Source organism: Diachasmimorpha longicaudata, chromosome 15, assembly GCF_034640455.1.
Source record: "Diachasmimorpha longicaudata isolate KC_UGA_2023 chromosome 15, iyDiaLong2, whole genome shotgun sequence".
NCBI lineage: Eukaryota > Metazoa > Arthropoda > Insecta > Hymenoptera > Braconidae > Diachasmimorpha > Diachasmimorpha longicaudata.
Genome location: NC_087239.1, coordinates 6,306,783 through 6,327,209, shown reverse-complemented (window position 1 = coordinate 6,327,209; position 20,427 = coordinate 6,306,783). Strand labels below are relative to the sequence as shown.

The 20,427-nt window shown below is 39.8% G+C and overlaps 1 protein-coding gene across 2 annotated transcripts in view; it reads left to right on the top strand.

Annotated features, from left to right (window-relative positions):
• Positions 1-20,427, top strand: part of LOC135169678 (neuronal acetylcholine receptor subunit alpha-7-like) — a 71,192-nt gene that overhangs the window by 34,108 nt on the left and 16,657 nt on the right. For both annotated transcript variants that reach the window (XM_064134886.1, XM_064134885.1), the window contains exons 3-4: positions 11,528-11,572; positions 17,940-18,049. In XM_064134886.1, the coding sequence (XP_063990956.1) occupies positions 11,528-11,572; positions 17,940-18,049 (155 nt within the window). The remainder of the gene's footprint in view (positions 1-11,527; positions 11,573-17,939; positions 18,050-20,427) is intronic.

Sequence of the window (20,427 nt, the reverse complement as noted above, 5' to 3'; positions counted from 1 at the left end):
TTTATCTCATTGAATTGATAATTCAATGCTGAGCATGCATTGAGAGCTGATCTCGACGAATTCACGTGGTCGAATGATATTAGACCGCCAATTCCCAGCTGACACTTCAGTCTCAAGATTATTATCTCTCAACAAGATCTTAGGGATGCTATATCGACTGCGGGATCTTTGATGCCATTGAGGCTGGCTCCGATTGCCATTCCCCAGGTGATTCTCTTACACGAATGTCACTCCTGGGAATCGTACAAGCGATTTCCCGTTCCGTTCCACAATTCCCAATACTTCCCGGGGGAGCATATAAGCCGGAGTGCATAGTAGTGTAGATAATTCTCCCAATTTCGACGTACGACGAGGGCGGAAGTCATATCAAACGAAAAAAAAAACAATAAATACGATGTATTTTGTGTATTGTGTTGATAACTTCATCGTTATTGTAAGGTACCATCAAATTTGATGTTTGTTATGGGGTTTTTATTGTTTGACACTGCGATCCTGTCGTAAATTTGTTTATTTATCGATCTTGAAAGGAGAAAGATTTGAAATCGAATTCTGTAAAAAATCAGGAGGAATTCGGGGAAAAAACAGACATCTCACAACCCCCCTCGGTAATGAAGTTTTAATAGATATAATTAATAAAGTTTCTCTAATGATTCTCGGAGAGGCCCAAGATTATGTCCAACGTCATCTAGCCAAAGTTTGAGGTTCACGGTTCACGTCAAATACAGATGATAAGCGTTTTTTTTTCTACCGAGCGGTGGGATCGCATTAATAACATCCCCTTGGACACACGCCGACTCATGTTTTCCTATGAAAAAAAAAGGGCAGATGAATTCTTTCCCTCAAGACATTACATATCACGGGGGAGAAAGAGAATATCACTTGTACATGTGAACTGTGTTAAGGGAGCGGGGCGAAAGTGTCGGAGTCATGAAACAAGGTTACACAGACAGTTGGAGGATGAAAAGTGCCTGGCAGACTTTCAGCTGGAATACGTGAAGGGGTTAAAAGGCCCGAGGTAACACCCTCAAGGAGGCTCGACTATTCACAACAAATATCATCTTTTCCACTCGTCTCTTACGTACACGTTCATGACTTCTTTTCTTTTTAATATTTATTTTGCATCCCTTCGAGTCATGATGACCATATGGGCCTTAATCAGGACTTTAAAAATTCCAGCGATTGTCCTGTATCACGTCTCAACAATTTTTGCCAGTCCAGAATATCGGATTAACCCTCACGGTCCATCACGACCGAAATTTTCAATTCCACGTTCCCAATACTCATTTGATCCACCAAATTAGCCCCCTCCCCCGCCCTTTCGAGGTCTACTCCCTTCGCATTATTCACTGAGACTCTTTCCATTGTTCAGTTCCAATGTAGACGTCCGTGTAGACACGTATTTCATCACTAACACACTCGAGATTATTAATATCACCCTCTCAAGCACACGAATCTCCGAAACAGTTAATCAAATTGCCAGATCCTTCTATTATTTCCTTGGCTTGAGTGTACCACAGAGTCCTGGACCACTGCACATTACTCATGAGTCTCATCCCACCTCCATTCTTGAACTTTGCAATTCCCTCATAACTTTATTTTCCTGTTCGTTTTTCATTACTTCATAGCACTCGCTAAAACTTCCCAGTGAAATATTCCAATCGTTCTCCCCTTTTGCCCCGTTTCACCTCCAATTTTTCCATCGTTACCCGTTTTTTTAGGTTGAAAAAATTCGAGATTCATTGAAAATCAATTAGTCGTATTACTGACGACAAAAATTGGTTGAGATAAATTTTTTTTTAAGATCTGATTGCCAGATCAAGAGAGATTGCGCAAAATATTTTATTTCCAGTCATCTCTGACACAAAATCATTTAAAAATCCGATTAATCATCAGTTAGACATCTTTTATTATTGGAAAATTTCTCCTGAACAGTCATTTAACCCCGTAATCATCCGAAAAATGACTTCACCCCCGTGAATTATTAAAACTGAACTATTACTTCCAAGAAATTCATTTCACATGAGGCACTTCCGTCTCAAATTAAGGAAGAGGACCTTAATGCGAGGAATTTCTTATTCCCCATGCATTTCCCTAGCGGGCACTCTAACGTACCTCGAGAACATACATTATCAATTTGGAAATGAGGAAGGAAACCGAGGGGTTGGGAGAAATTGCATCAACTTCTTGTATCCCATGTTTAATGGGGACTAGTCAGTGAGGAGCCACCGGTGAATGAATTTATTTCAACCAATCGTTGAACTCCACCGAAGAGTCCTTAAAGGACCTCTACCCTCCGGTCGGTATCCTATTTACATCTTGAAATATCAAATTACATCAGTAAAATGACAGATTCGGTCGAGGAAAAATTGCGGTTCCCAATGTGATTGAGTTTTCTGAAAAATTTTGGTAGTTTTCGATAATTTGTAAATTTACTAAAAGGGTAGAGCTACTTTAAGCGCATGTATATACGTTTACATAGATGGATTTGCCATTCCGTTGGCGGTACGGAGGTTTATTAAATTCATCCCACTCGATCATGGCCCGTGGGATTACAACAGACAGAGCGTTGATTTCACGATGAATCTACTAGTGGAGTTATCGAAAGATCGATGAGTTGTATTTGGATTCATTTTTAATCGATATTCATCAATTATGCACTTGTCTAAATATGCCTGAGTAGATAAACTTCATCGATTTTCCACGTGGAAAATCTTTTTCCCTCTCCTCAGCTGCTCTCTCTCTCTCCACACAAAAAAATCAGGAAAAAATATTATTAACTCGTGCCATAAAAAATTGCTTTCATGAAGCACAAATTTGTGGGCATTTAATTTATAACTGGACCGTAATAAAGACCTCAAACCACATAATATGGGACAACAGAAAATTTATTAGACACAAGCAAGTGGCGGAATTTGACGAGACATTGTTTTCTTAATTTTCCTCATTTTTCCTCTCCTCCGGTACTCAGACTCTTTTCCACAATTGTTGAGTGGAACATGTGGTTAGCAAGGGGTAATGGGGTGTAGTGTGTCCGCATCCGCACTCACGTACACCGCAAACAGAACGGAAATTACTAACGACCCACTTCCAGGTGATTATTTTATAATAACTCTTAGGTGATTAAATATCAGTAAGTCGTTAAATCCCATTTAACATTCTCGCGTATTTTCCAGGGGTAGTGGAGGGCAGGGGATGTAATAAGTCCATTCGCTGTGGGGTTCAAGTGCTGGGGGATTAAGCATTGTCTCAGATTTTTTTTTTCCTGAGGTAATTGCATGATTTTCCGAGAAATATCCCAAGATTACTTAATAGCTTTTATAAACATTACAAAGCGCGTATGATCCGGTTTAAGGTCGCTCTACCCTCACGTCGGTATCCTACCGACCGGATACGCTATAACTGCATGAATTAACTTGGAGAACAATTCTATAAAAATTATAAACATTTCCTTCTTATGGAGAAATAATAGGAGTTGTTTACTAAACGGTGAATTATAGTTTACGACATGTCAGAGACTTTAATTTATTCAAGACATCTTCCGGGTTATTAATATGTATTATCAAATTTCCAAAATTCGATGAGGAGACGTATCTCTGGGGTGAGAAGTGAGTTGAGAAGTGGAGGCAGGGGATTCAGAGGCTGCCCAGAGGTCATTTATATGGAGAATAATCATTGCATATGGTGATTCTTCAATATTGAATGTATAATTTCGAGGGTAATTTAAGGACCAGTATATTGCACCTGGAGAACTCGAGGGGACCCTTGCGACAAGTGCTATGCATTTCTTAATTATTGTTATTTGATCGCTGCATTTATTATGAGGGTGTTATCACGCGTGTCTGATGTGTCAGTCTTTGACTACTTTTTATCCATTACAATTTTATCAAAAATTTCTTCCCTCAGTTTTGAAGCTCCTTTGGTACTTGGTCTGGGCGAGGGAAAAGTCTTATCACTTGTGTTTGTGATTTTAAATAAAATATTTCCTCTGTAAATTCCATTTACGATGTTTACAGAACGAAAAAGTGGCAAAATGGCAAAAAATAACATGGCCATTTGCGAGGGGAATAAATCCAACGAAAAATTTTCAATTCACGCTCGACTGAGTCAATCAGATGGCTCAAAGTAGTACGAAATAAATTGTCTCAGCCCAGCTTTGTCAATTTTTCTTCCTCGATGGCATGAAATTGGTAATGCCGAAACTGAAATCAATTTTTGATGGCTTCTTTTTCCATTCCACCTCACGGAATTTCATCCAATTAACGTTATTGGAACGACTGGTGGAGCGAATGAAATTTTTTGAGGGCGTTAAAATTAATTTTCTGGAGTGAAAAAAAAGATCTAATTCAATTGGTTTTGAGGGTCCACTGGAGAGTTAACTGACTCTGTAATATGAATTGGAATCGTTTGTTCTATTTTCTTGGTATTCTCATCTCTTCATCACTTCGGTTTTCTCTTTTTTTAGGGGCTGGGGGGTGAGAGGGATCGATGCAATCAACCAAATACATAGATTTTTGTGGCGTGAACTGAAGGTCGTATCGCCTGAAATTGTTTATTCTTTTGATGATTGATCGATTGGAGAAACGAACGGCGGAGAATTTTGTTATCACGTGGATGGGAAAGTTGGATAAAAATTATCGCAAGTTACACCACAAGAGGTGAAAAATTATCGGGTAATTCCCGATAGGATCGCGGTAAAGAAGGAAAAATCCAACTTTTCAGGATAAAATTTCACTTCTTCAAATCAATCACATCTTTATTGACAGTTTACCCAGTCGGCAAAATACCGACCTGAGGGCAGAGCCACTTTAAAGATAAAAAAATGAAAAAATAAAATCGTTTAGTGTTAACATTAATGAAGTGCAACGAGAGCTTTTGATTTGCATTCTCTTTATGCTCATTTCACTTCGATCCTTATGACACTCATCACATCAAAGTGAGGGTCAGAGCCCTTCAGCATTGTGCAAATTCCCTTCTCTTTAATTGCCACTCAAGTTCATGGAAGAATTTCCCTAACTCAAGCCGTTGTTTTCCCCCTCTCGTAAAGGCATTGTAAATCAACACAATCGGCACGAATGCTTCCCTCCTTCATGTTCAAAGAGTGAGCATTGACCCCGGAGATTAAACCGTTCCAAATGGCGACCTGGCCAGTGGAATGACAAGTGGCCAGAAGAGTTTTTTTAACTGTAGGGGTGTTGAAGCAAATAAACGACAAGTTTTCACGACTTTAAATAAATCCGGGGGATGTGCACAGGAGAGTCACTTGGGATTGCGAAGTAATAATAAATTAATTGAATGATTAACACACTCATGTTGTTGTAAAGTGTCTTTTGGTTTATGAATTTCCCCTGCAACTCAAGGAAATTCGGGAGAATCTCAATTTTTCAGAAAAAAAATTGAATTAAAAAAAAGCATCAGTAGAACTGTTATTAAATTTTCGGATGAAATGGGAATTCACGGCTTTCCTCTCTCGAAGAGAAAAAAAAACGACGGTAATGGCTCGCCCGAAGAGAATATAAATGAACTGAAACGGCTTTCCAACCGAGTGTTACAGGATGATGTTTAATTAGTCTTGACTTTTCGGAAAATTTAATTCACAGTCATTAATGAAAGTACTTGGTTCAAACCGGCTATCCCATCCAAATATATTTTGCATTCCCAAGGAGTGAGTCGTTAACATCAATTTACGTATAATTTATTCATTAATTCAGATTCTTAATTCTTGGGTGGAACAACAAGGTTTCAATTTTCGGAGTTGAAATTTAGTTTTAGACAATCATCAATTTTTTATTCACTGCTCAAGCGTCCACACAGGGGGAAAAAATCAAGGATTTTTTGATCCTCAAAAGTGGAGCAAATCCATGTGCATCAGTCCATAAACCCCACAGGAAAGGGTTTCCAGACTAAAAAATTCTCGAGTGTTAATGCTCAACACATCATCCAGACGCATTGAATCCCAAGTCGAGGATAAACCTGACAATGACAGATGCAGTTTAAAATGCAGACGGCCTTCGAATGCCCCCTCCCCACCGTTGGAAAATACTTCATTTTCCGCCTTGGAATTTCAACTTGGAATGAAAAACTATCGCTGTAAATCCGGGTTAGGGGAGGCTGTCAGTACCTACTCCACCAGTAGAAGAGTTTAAAGAGAGACGAGACTTCGGAAGAAAGTCACGACGAGAGAGGAGTGCGGAAAAACTTTTCTCTCCCTCCATTTTCCCACTTTTCCGTTGCTCTTGTCGGAAGGGTGAAAGGTGTGGCCGAGTCAGTGTGAGAATCAAGGGGGTTGTACAGTCGCGTTGGAGCATGCAAGGGTTGATGTGACGCGACAACCGTCGACGATATGCTTTTCCGTTTCTGTGTAAGTTACTACATCGTCTGACATCAAACTTGCAAGTTCTCGTGAGCTTTTGTTTTCCAGGACGTGAGCACCGGAGTGAACAATGACGGAGATTTTTCTCATTAATATTTGGAAATTATAAGGGGAGGCTCTGGGGTCGGTCCCAAAATCTCAACCAATCAATTTATTTTCCCAATTATTATTTTAAAAAATTACCGAACGATACAAGATAATTTTTCTCTGGAAACCCTAGTAGTTTTTCATTGACCTTCTCGAAGTTTAGCCCTTCGTATATCACTTCCCCTCAATTACACTGAGAAAGTGCAGACAAGACAGGGAATGCACCCCCGAGACTGCCCTATTTACAATTCTCTTCCACCACCATATGCCCAAGTTCTGTAGTTTCTGTTTTTGTTTGTGCTGGTGGTGCACGGGATATATCACAACTACCCCAACCCCCAAAATATTCTTGCCCAAAAATGCCCCTCACCCGTGAGCCCAGTTTCCAGGTTATATCCGTTATTGTGAGATATTGTGACTTCGTGAGGGCTTCGAAATCCTACGGAACCCAAAATTGTAACATCATGTCATGCGGTGGTACGTGCAGTCGAATATCAGAGAAAATTGGTAAGTTCTGCCCTCACGTTCTTCGCCAATTGTTCTATTTTCAAAAAAAGTTCTGGTTTACTGTTACGTGAGGTGAGACGCGACTGTTTATTAAGAATTTCTCATATAATTCGTGTGGAACGGGCCCATTCGTTAGCAAGTGCGTTATTTATTTATTTTCTATTTATTCAGGTCTTCTCGTTGTTGGTAATAAATTAGGTCTTCACTTCCGGATTAATTCTCCTTTTTATTTCCATTCCAACAATTGTCTTCTTCGACTTTTCATGCCATGAAACCATTTTAAATTGAAATGTCATCCGTATTCAGCGTATTATTTCGTTCTGCCAAATAATTCCACCTTAAATACACTATAACTGTATTTAAGGAGTTCCAGGACATTCCCTTTTCCGGGATTTTATTATCTCGAAAAAGAAGGAAGACAGGTACAATTGTTCATGAGATGTTCGCTTCAATATGAGACCCTGAACAGTTACATTTCTCTCACACAATACATCACGCCACAATACCCGTCTTATCTGCGGAACACTCCAGTCTGATATTACTTGAAGTGAATAATCCAATATGCCATGGAATCAACACGACAATGGGTTGATTCCTTAATCTTATCTTGTCCCACAGACTTGTGAAACTGTCGCGTTAATTGAAGACCGGCATTTTTATTTTTCTCAAGTTTTTCAATAAATATAATCGTTTTCCTCAATTATCGATTATTTATAAAATTATTAAACCCATCAGGGGGTCTCAGGGCCCCCCAATCCCTTTCTATGTTTTTGTATCTTGACTCGGGGTGAAAATTGTAGCACGAATAGGGAATTTGTATCCACCGACTCGACAGAATTGAGTAAATCTCCTGGTAAATTGTCTCGAAACTGAAATTTACCGTTTATTGTGCCTGAATGTTAGCGAAGATATGGGGGAGAAGGAAATGTGTGAAAGGGCAAAAGGTCGTCCACGCCCGGAATAAAAAATTGCATAAAGTATTGCTTAACAAATTTGTCTCATGATTACCCCTCGCATAGTAAAATTTGCCGTGATTTTCTAGATAACTTTTATCCAACTTTTTTTTCGTCACGTGGAGAGCAAGAAATTGGGAAGGGAGATACAGATAAATCCCAGGAGAAGGTCATCAAGTCAGATTATCAGATGTCTCACGAGTTTTTCCCCTCCAGCCACTTCGTCACTTTGATGCTCCTCAGTCCAGCAATTGAGTTGATGAATAATTTATGGATGCTCATCACTCGTCACCCCAATTCTCATAGCCCTTGCTATAATCCAACAACTTTCCCAGCGATTTTCATATATCAGTAGCACTCGTAACATTCCAATTACGGGAAAATTTTACGCATAATGGATGATAAGCACCGGCTGTTCACAATGGCGGGTGTTTATCAGTGGTTTCAACAATTCAGAAGACGAACTCCCAAAAGACGAGATAAGTCAGCGGATATTTTACACAATAGTCATTGCCACTGACGGAGGAGACTCGGGTTCGATTCCCCTACGAGCGAATCAGCATTTGTTCTCTGAATTTTAATTCGGTTACAATTTTTTCCTGATTATTTTTATCGAATTTTCGTTGTAGTCACGATGTTACTCAATTTTGGAGCGACTGTCCTTTTCGAACTTGTCCTGTCGCTTCGGATCCGGTTAAGTTTTTCAGAAGAGCGAAAAATCGTGTACCAATTGTATTCTTTTGGGTGTGTGGGTGGGTATAGGAGAATTCTTTTTGCAACTGTAACGCCTGGCTTACTACCTGCGAAGCAACAGCTGTCCCTTCCACACTCACCTCCTCCTCCGGGAAACTGTATGTACAACGATATCACATACTCTGGAGGCTTCAAATAGGATAACATTTTTCATGTTTAAGAATGTAGGTAACGGAGATTTACATCAGTTGATCTTTCCATGTTTTAAGATGCATTGAAATTCAAGTTGAACGGATTTCAGGGGAAGGTTCATTTATTTCCATAGAAATGTATTGATAGATCATTCGTGTAGAGCGAATTGGATTGAAATGTACATTTTCCTGGATATTTCCTGAAGATGCGGTAATTTTTTCTAAATTTTTCTGGAATTCTAGATTTTTCAAATGACGTGGTAGAAAAAATTTCCAGTGTCTTTACCTTGGTGTCCATTCCGACAATGGCGAGTGACATGTGACAATACGATAACGATGAAGGACGCGTCTTCAAAATGTTTATTCCACACAGTTGTTAACCAATAGCCGTTAACTTCTCTTCATCGTTGTGCTTGTACGTTGGTTATACAACGATACTCCGGGAGAAATCAAATTGACAGTTTGAAACATCGTCCAGTACTAGAATACAATGGCCAACCACTAAAGCTAGAATTAAATTAACGATTTCCGTTGGGGCTCTACAATTCGTTTTAATTAACAGACGTGCCCTCCATGGGTTTGAAAAAACAATTAATTTGACTTTTCAACATATACCGGGATTTGTTTATCGCTGACTGGAAAATCAATGGAATGAGTTAGGGAATTTTGGGGCACGTCAGCTTTGGGGCTGGAGCTTAGGGATGTGGGCTTTCTGTACTTTGGTCTTGGAGATCATATCGTTCTGAATGATTTTCATTAAATGTTGACCGTTTATTGTGTGAACTGACCCAGATTTGATATCATGCACTGAGCTAAATCCCCACTGTGTATCTAAGTGTAGATGTCCGGTCAAGGTCTTGTTCCCTCGAATGAAAATTACAAATTAATTCTGGTTGGATTGATTTATTCAGAGGGTTTTTGTCGGAGGCCCTGAATTTTTTAATGTAAAAATCATTTTGGATATCTACTCCTCAACTACTCCTGCAACAGATGAAATTAATTGCTGGATACGACAGCATTATTCCTCTGTATCAGACAGCGTCTCAGAGTTTATAACAGAAGCAGGCGCTGTTTGAACGATCGATGCTATCAGAGCTGGGTAATCGCCCGCTCGTGTTCTCGAACACGATAACCAATGATTCTCCCGCCATTGTTCTGGCCACGAGTACCCTTTATTGAACAGCCATCGATCAGTCATTTTATGGAAATTTTTTATGAAGAGCCTGTTTGCTTTTCCTCCCACCAAAGGGGCTACTAACTCCTGAAATCATGGTGCCATTTGTCGATAAAATCAATTCCATGTCAGCCATTAAATTACTGATATCTCCCACATCAGGGAATTCACGAGTTCACCGTCATTTTCAATCACAGAACGCGAAGAATTCCCAAAAAATTATTATAATTAGAGAATCGAATTAAATGCCGAAGAGTTTAATTTTGTTTTTACAACAAAAATCTTCAAATTAAAATGACCAGAAAATGTTTAGATTTAAAGAAAAATAAAAAATGTAGACGTTCTCAGAAACTTTAATATTTTAGTTCAAACGTGAGGAGAAATAACGCGTGAGAAAGAATCCACCCCTGCGAACGAATAGAAAATACCCTCGGAACTCCCGACAAATACGGTATAACTGGCTGATATTTACCCCCGATAATTCCAGAAATCACGGAAAATTGGGTCATTTTGATTCACCATAATAGAGCACAGGCTCTCACATCGCCGAATCCCCGATATGTACCCCAATGTGCGCGCGCAATCGATACATCAATGACTTATTCAAGGAACGAACTGAACGCTGATTGTGAGCACTCCCCAATTTCGCTTTCACAGCCACTGAGTTAATTTTGCATTTCACTACGACCATTTCTCCGTTCAATCGTCCTATTTTTCCCCAGCTACCTATTAGGTACATAAATTGATGGCTACCCAAACACCCCCAGGGCACCAGGAGGAGCAAAATCCTTGAATCAAGTATTTAAAATTATTTTCTACTCATTAAAAATCTGTACTACATACAAGTACAGAATGTACTTGATTCAAGTGCTTTTTCGGTCCATTGACGAGCTAATCATCAATTCCCATCACTATTGATATTTGATTTTTATATTATTATGTACTGTAGCCACTCTGCGCTTCCTCGAGCCCTTTTTTTTCTACCGTGAAACGGATGCCAGAGTCCTCCGATTCTCACCAACCCGCCTCTTCTATACCCGAGCTTTGACCCAATTCCGGGGTAAAATATAAAGTAGGGTAAAGTATTGATATTGTTCGCCAGCCGCAAACATCAGAATATGTGTTATTTGCCTTTTTCCCTCTCTTTTATTTATTTTTTCTCTCAACGTCGCCCATCTCTCGTGGAACCCTACTAATCACATGAACAAGCCCTTGGTATCACAATATATCGCGGAAAAGTTCCGCGAGTGGTGGTGGCTTGAGAGGGGGAGGAAGAGGGGTGAAAAAAGACAGAGATACGTGCTTTGTACGCCTATATTCGCCTGAACGAGAAATGTTGCGCTTCAACGCCTGTACGATACGTTGTACAAAGTTTTTGCAGTACCATCGACCTAAAAAACAAAGTTTTATGTATTGTAGAGAGGGAGTAGTTTCAACCAAATGCAGAAGCCAAGCCCTTGGTGCTTTGCAATGAATTCATTTGTTTATTTAATGATGATAAATCGAGTTCTGGCCCGAGGGTGTGATTAAAATGATTTTTTTTATTTTTCAGGATGAGAAGAATCAACTGCTGATTACCAACTTGTGGCTGAAATTGGTGAGTAATTCACGGATTGAAAATTAGTATTTTTTAAAGTAATTTGGGTCAGAAGGACCGTCAAAGGGGCCGCGAGGCGCTGATTATGAATATGACAACGATTTTGGGGGAGTAAACTCTCGTTTATTTATTTATAACGAGATAAATATTTAAACTTTGCTAATAAGTCCAGAAATTATTTTGCCCTTTCAATATACTCGTCGCAGTGGTATTACCCTTCATCCCTTATTGTTTTCATCCCTCATCTGGAATACAGCAGTGCCTACCCTCAGGGTGGTGTCTCTGTTTTGTTCAGTTTTTCGTTTACATTTTTTTTAATACCTATCCCTTTCATTCTTGTCCCACTGATTCAAGAACCAATTCGTGGGATTTATAGCTGAATTTTAGTCTTGGAAATGTTTTAATTAGCAACATTTTTTTTGGCAATTTGTCAAGAGGAGGATGAATGGGAAAAAATTGATTGGCGAGCAAATTGGAATTGGTCGTATGTTGGATTGCGCGATTGTGATGGAGGGTACAGTGGTCGCGTGCGAATTCGGTGGATCGGGGGATGATATTAATGTTTTTCGGAAAGGGATGAGGGAATTGCAGTGAGTGGAGTATGTGAAATTCTCTCTCGCCCACCCAGTCACTCACTTCTTTATCTAGATTCAAGTGGGCTTGAGATTCTGGTGTATTTCATGGAGCTGAGCACTTCGAGAAACATTAATGCTAATGTTCCATCTTCTCAGGATTTCGTGGTAATTCTTGTTTCACTTTAAATCCAAATAAATTAGATGCACTCCGCCCTTTGGATGAGGAAAATTTGGATGTATTCCCAAAGCTCTGCACCCGGAATAATATAAATTGATTAATTTTCGGGGTTTACCCACTGCAACGCGTTCACTGGAAGTCCTTGCCAAAGGAAGTGAATCGGGTCAGAAGATGAAAATAGTCTCATTATTTTCATAATTAATTTAATTTGATATGTGAAGAGTAATGCTCAGAGTCGTGAAAGAAAATAGGAAATGTCGATATTTATTAGTGATTATCGATAAATTTGTTGGAGTTACAGTGATTGTTTTTGAGGCACTGGTAATTCTGAGAAGTGATAGGAACCCACGTATGATCAGACATGTCCGCAGTTACTTCACCGGTAGAATAATTTATCGCACTCCAGTGGAAATTAGAGCTATCGAATCAAATGGAATAATTCAAGTTTTGATCCCCAAAATCATAATGGAAAGTTCATTCAAACATTCTCGCTAATGGATTTTTGAGTCAATATCGGGTCTCGATGATTGGCTATATACCATCCACTAACTTTGCATGGCATTAATGCTATCGAGATTAAATGAGTGGGAGTGAGTGGAGGGATGAAGGAGTAGCCAAGCTTTTCGAGAATACCAGGCCAATTTCACGAGGTACGAGTTTACGCCCGGAGATTAGGAAGGTTTTCACTTTAATTGTTTCCGGAAAAGTTTCTTTGAGGGGAAATGCCAAGAGTGAGGACCGTGAGCCAACCCACAATGACACACCGCTCTTTCAGCTTCATCCCTTTTTTTATTTTCTCCTCATGATTTCGAGGCTCCTTTTTTTTCAACTCCGGCGAAATGGGTTTGGACGTTCTATCTGATGTGGGGAACTAAATTAAGTTTCTTTTAATGAATGAATGAGTGGACGGAATTTGTGATACTCAACGTGCGAAGAAATTTCATTGAAAAATCCAGAGCTTTCGCCCGGACGATTTTCTCTCGATTCACCGTCATGTCTTCGGGTTTCAATGTATGTGTGTGTGTATGGATTTTGTAACAGCTCAGTCCACTGGGTTTTCCGGTGTTTTGGAAGACCTTCAACTTATTCTATCAACTGAAATTCGGAATTAATTCACACTGAATTTCCCAAATTAATGATGTTTATCCCGGCGGAGACTGCACCTTGTCAGAAGAATTGCTCGAGACGCAGCTGTTGAAGGGCGAGGATAGGATAGGGCGAGGATGCTGGGGAAATAACTCTAGTCATCGCCAACCACTCCGGTGTTACATGGAACCGACAAAAACGTTAGCTCATCGTCGAGCTTCCACGATATACTCGCACCACTGGCAGCCTTCATGGTTTCCACTTGCGGCTGTGCAAAACCACTCAGCGACGAGTGAAAGATGTAAATTTGATCTGCGGGGCGATGCCTTGAGTGGGAATAGTTCCTGGAGGAGGGGGGAGGCAAGGGGGTGAATAAAAATAATATTCATTCAATGATAGAGGGGGTCGAGAAGGCCTCAATGCCCAGATTTCAATAGGACTCTTGCTTTTTCTTTTTTCATTAGCGATGAACACCGGTGCCAATTGCTCAGGGGCTACGTCCCCTATTTATCACGGGGTTAGGCTAATCACAGGACAAATGATCACATATTTGATCCTGTGGAGATTGGCCAACAGTGAGCCGAATCTCGTTATTGCTCCTCCCCTGCCAGAGGCTCTGTCGCAGAAAAAATTATAATTTTAGTTGAATTTAACCCTCAGATGAATCGAAATTCCGTAGTTTTATCAGTTGAGTAGAATTTGATGTCTTTACCCGGACAATTTACCCACATTTTTATCAATATTTATCTCAGAAAATTTCCATAACCATCTCCCAGAAACTTTTACCAATAGACTAATAAATATGCAACGCCAGCCAACTGTTAAATTACATATAAAAACATATCTCACTCAAAAACTTTTCTATTCTTTAAAAACATGTATCTCTGTCCCATTCAGAACGAAGTAATGTTTCCTCCGTTGTGCATGAACCGGCACTGAAAATTTTTACCGAGAGAACTTTGGAAAAATACGTTTGGCATCTTCGTGATTCGTGAGAAGTTGAAGTGATACAAAGTAGCATCAGGGTCATGTCGACTTCTGGTCTCGCATTCCAAATGATATTCCGTGATTTGAACTCTACCCCCAGTGCCATTTCTCCACTGACAAGTTTCACGGTATAAAAAAATGAAGAAATGGGGAGTCATAAAAATGCTAAGTTCAGAGCGTAACACCCTTGTTAGAAAAGTTTTGAGAATGGCATGTACAGTGTGGGCCACCGTTCGTTCGTGAATTCTCATTCAGATTTCATGCGCCTTTAGCTGTATATATTTCTCAGGTATTGGCTTGAAAACAAATTTATGATGTTGAATGAAAAAAATATCAAAGATATGTGTTTGAAGCGGGTAGTGGATGAGAAAGAGCTGTATAAAATTTTACGATAACTCATTTTAGGATATTTCATGCATCATATCTTCGTTGAGAGTAGACAGATCGGGTGAGTGGAAATTTTATTTAACAAGATGTTAAAGTTTATGGACTCGAGATAAAAAAAAAGTTCCTGTACTTTTACGTTATTAATATTACGAGTCATATTCCACCAACTTTGAGATTTAAATAAACGATTTAGGGTGGAAAAAATACTCGACTCAGATATATTTCACGGTCTATCCTACCATATTCGATTTTCAATTATGATATCGATAGAAAATGGATCGTCCCAGGGTTCCAATACTCATTCCGAACCAATCCCAATCCCAAAAAAATTCTCGAGTCTCCTGAAACCTCGTGCCTTCCCGCGATTTTCCCGATCCCCCACAACCTTCCCCCTGCCACCCCCTTCATCATGACTCGGCCAACAATTAAGCCACCCCTTCACCTGATAAATCATTTCCCAGCACGTCTTTCCCGAATCCAGATATAAATTCTCCCAGCAATTACCCCATATAATTCCCTCACCCCTCCATAACTCATTATTTTTCCCCTATTTACTCAATTATCAACCATCAAAAACAAAACCCATACATTCTATATACCTAACCACATTTATCGTGATGTTGAGTAACGACTGAAGAGTTACCCACTCACAAATGCAAATCGAAGAGGTCCCACGATGGTAACTAACGATGTATATCCACACGGCTGACTACACATATACATAAACCCCTTGAGTCAAGTGACATAGAAATATACGACACGGAAATACAATTGAAAATCTAACGAGAACGATAACGAACAAGTGGAGAAATTAAATCTAGACCAACGACACATCTGCCGACAGATTTCACAATACTGGGGGTGGTGAGGGGCGCTACTGGTTTTTGTCGTTTGTTTGGAAAAATTTCTGTACGAGTATTAAAAAAAAATATGGAAATACCAGACGAAGAAAAATCGATTGAACATTGGTCTGGCAACCGAGCGAGATAAATAGAACGAGTGGAATGTTCTGCCGCCCCTCATCTTCACTTTTTATCCCACCCCCCCCCCGTACGGGCACAATCGTTAACATTGAATTTGGGTCATTGCATGGCTGTCTCTGCACAATTCTCAACTCAATGAGTACTTAAGCTTCTGAATATTAGTACCTGTGTGCATAGGTATCCTCTATCTCGCTCGAGTGTAGCTACACTTTATTCTTGATTTCAAGTAGTGCTGGGTGAAGCTCATGGCTGAGTTGGTATGAATGGAAACATAAACATTAGAATGTTGGGGGGAGGAACGTGACAATGATAAATATTTTTAGCGATTGGCCCGGGGGCAATAGCTTCGAGAAATATTTAGTTGAATGAGTGGTTGGGTGGAATGAAGGAAAACATGGTTGTTATATTTTTCATGTACCAATGTGGTTAAAATTTTTATTGTTCGTATGATATCAGGGACGTTACGAGGGTTTTCGTATTTTCGGGGATTCCCGTTGTGGATTTATGTTTTATTTATCATTGATGGCTTTCGAGTGGCGAGGGAAATGGATGGGTGTTTTGAGTAGATTTTAATGGGTCGCAGATGGAACGAATCGCCTTTTTTTATATTTTAGAATTTTTAATCGATCAGCAGATTCGCCTAATAGTGAAATATTTGAATGAAGAAAAGAATATTGAAGTGATCGTGTGATTTATATATTCATTCTTTGTTATAAAAAATTAAGAAATTCTATATTTTGACAGTTTAATCCACTGGATTCCAACCCCAACTATTGGTGATGTTCAGGACGAATGACCCAATGAAGACATAAACATTAATATGTTCGTGTGTCAATGTGATTACGGTTTTTATTGCTCACGTATATTCTTTATTGTTATTGTTAGGATATCAGTAACCTGGCAGTGGCTTGGTGGTTTATTTATTATTAATGGGAAGATCGGGGATCTGGGGAAGAGCCATCAGGGCCTTTTTTCGCGATTACGGGGGGTGTAATTGCTCCAAGAAATATTTAGATAAATTGATGACCGAATAAAATGGTTAAAGGTACCACGAACATGAAAAGGTTCGTGTACCAATTTGATCAGAATGTTTATTGTTCTTGGGAGATCGGTTGCGTCACGAATGGCTTCGTATTTTCGGGGGTTTCTATTCCGAGTCCACTTTCATTTATGATTGCGAGGGTGAGGGATATGGAAGGGTGTTGTGAGTTGTTTTTAATGAGTCGCAGATTGAACGAATGGCTTTTTTTTCATTCCTTCGCTTTTAATCTCCCTCGCACAATAATAATTATAATACAATTTTACTTGAGACTCCAATCGTCGTGAAGAAGTAATTTTCCTCTCGATATGTGATCGCGAGAAAATTCGGAAAATCGGGAGAGTTTATCTGTGTTTCCGGACCCTTGCGTTGGAATATTCAGCTGAAAATTCTCACGAGTGGAAAATACGAAGAAAATCTAATAGAATAAAATGTGCAATTGTATTGCTGGCCAGCGTAATTGAGGGCAAGGTCCACCCGATGTTTATTCCATGCCATTCGCATTCGCCATTCGATCCCGATAGTCCCCTATATATTAACTCCTTTAAAAGGTTCACTATCTTTCTCCATTCTTTCTCCATTTCTTTCGCCCATTTCACCAGCAAACAGCGAACAAATGAATTATCTCCCGCGACTATTAAATTCTCAGAGACGTGGATTAAAGCTCAAGTGATGAAGTATCATTGAGGGGGGTGGCATTAAGAATGCAAAAAATATTCATAAAAATATTTCACACGATAGCATTGAATATTTCATAGAAATTAAAATTAATGGAGAGCGATCTGGGGTGGGTATTATACGGGAATTGGAATACCTGTGCTCACTCTGTATGGAAATAAATTTTCATTTCATTTTCATTTCTACGTTCCCAGTGAAGTGGACGGAGAAAGGGAAAATGTGACGGGATTTGTCGACTCTCACTGTGTATCTGTATTTTAGACAACCCCCTCCTCCCTCAGTGGGTGAGGGTATCAGAGTCAATTATGTCTCTCACATTTCTTTCACAATTGCCCGGATGTGTTCAGAAATATTCTCACGAATTCGGGTGTTCATTTGAATACTTTATTTTAATATTTTCCCCCGCTCGTCGAGGAAAAACTTTATGTTATAATCCGTTTAAATTTTTTTCCAGGAATGGAATGATGTCAACATGAGGTGGAACGTATCACAGTACGGTGGTGTTAAAGACCTCAGGATTCCGCCCCACAGATTATGGAAACCCGATGTTCTTATGTATAACAGGTGAGTTTAAATTAAACTTCTAAATGCGTACGCTCGTTTCCACGTGTTACGGTATAATCACATGGATTTTCACCTGTGAAACTAGAACGTGATGCATTTATGTTATTCATGAATGACAATTTTCGTGGAAAAACGTGACAGATCCCTTAGAATTTCTCCTCGATTTTCTGCTAAACAATTTTAATCCCCGAAGATTTAATTTACATTCCTAATTAAAAATCAATTTCCACATGTACAAGAGGAAGATCAAAACTATTTCATGCACCGACTACGACCTCAACTGCATGAAATACCCATTCACCATTCTACCCCATTGAGAATGCCAAAAAAATTGAATTGTTACCAGAATATTTTAGGGATAAACCTCCCCTGAAAATCTCAGGAATTCGCCTGGGAATTCCGGGAGCCTGTGAATTTCGATTAGTTCGTTGGTGCTGGGCCACTTGCCGAGGATCGTAAAGGAAAAAATGGGGGGGAGGGAGCCAGTGAGAATCTGAAATCTGGTCAACTGGTACTTGGAGTAACGCGCTACCGGAGCCCATGAGATTCTCATGGTAGTCACCGCATTCTCATCGTCGCCGACATCCCCCACCCCTCCTCAGATGAAGTACAGCTGCAGTTGGCTCCATTGTGGGAAATAACATGATAGTTGAGTCAAGACAACGGAGAAGGAACTTGATACTTCACTGAACTGTTGAAAATTTCTACAACAATCGATCTCCAATTTCGTCCTATCGACTTTTTCCATTCGATTCGGAATTTTCAATGACGAAATCCCGTAAACTTCAACTCGAAATGACTCGATAAAATGTCTACGAAGTATATAAACATTATATTCCCCTCGTGTAGTACTTAAGTCTCATGAAGATGGTGCATGTGAATCACATGTATATCGAACTCAACTCATGTTTCTGCAGTAACTTGCAGTCTGGGTCATTCTGCCGCAGATGTAACCTCTGCAGAGTTCCTCGGAATTAATTATTCAACCGATGACACGATTCCATTCCTCCCTCTCTCCCTCTCCCCCACTTGTCCCGGGAAAATATTACATACAGAATTGAAAATTCCACATGTGAATGGAAATTGTGACTGCTGGCATTTACTCCTGATGACGCACTCCCACCATTCACGCCCCCTCAACGATTACATTTACCAACATCCATCAGAAATTTGATCAGGATTTCCGGTTCACTCGTAACGCCCACCTCTATTACCATGTAATATTACATTTCTTTATATATTTAGCCTCAAGGTATTTCCCTATAAATAATTCATAAACAATCAATTTTCCACGATAAAAATCTTGTGCTCGCGATAGAAAAAAACTTTCTATTTATTTCGCCATCGAAAATTCGAAATTAATTATTAATTCCCTAAATTTTCTCAACTAAAAATATTCCCCCACCTCCACTACACATTCACGACTCAGTAAAATAGATTAATAATTAAAGAACAAACTAAATTTCTCCGTACAAATGAAACATTTATGATTCTCCACGTGTTCATTCCATATTCAGTGAACTGTGGGTGGATTCCCATAAACCAAAACATCACGTTTGACCCATTGGGGTCCAACGTGGGTAGCGAAAGCCGGGGGATGAATTGTCGTCGAAGATTTCCAAATCATGATATATATATATGGCTCGTATCTAGCCAAAGGCATTCGTACCATTCACTGGTAAACGTTTGGAGGCGGCCCCACCCCGATTAGCCAAACCATTTCCGTCTCCCTTTCCTCACAGACCGAACCCATCATGGATATTGCTAATACTGAGATCTTGCATATACAACTAACATTGGGGGTGGAGGGAGGGTGGCCAGTAAATACAGACGCTTTGCCCCACCCACACATCGATAGCACACATTGACACGGCGAATACACACGATCTCCGAATTCTCAACCCATTCTAGGCCACAACGCGTGCATAACCCCCTTTTCCACCCCCTCGGGGGGAGGCCCTTGTCTCCATCCTCTCTGTTCCATCATTTCTGCTTGTTCTGGTGTAGGTATATACCAATTTCTACCTTCAACATACATTATCCATAGGACCTGCTCTGACGCGATTAGTGCAGTTGAGGTTCTCAAGGATTGAACGCACACAGATTTGAACCTCAGTCGGTCTAAAACCACTCAGGATTGTGTTTCAACCCCCTCTTTCCTTATTCGGTGAATGGCAAAATGGATTTACATTCTGGACACGATACGACACTCGACCAGGAACGGGGGAGGGTGGGGTTGGACTGGGGTGGAGTTAGAAAAATGATTTATCCCGAGGGAAAAAACGTTAATTATTTATTTGACGTAAATGAGTTTTCTTTGAAAGGAAACAATTTATCCTGAGTTGTAAATTTTTATCTCCGTGTATGGGGTAAAACGG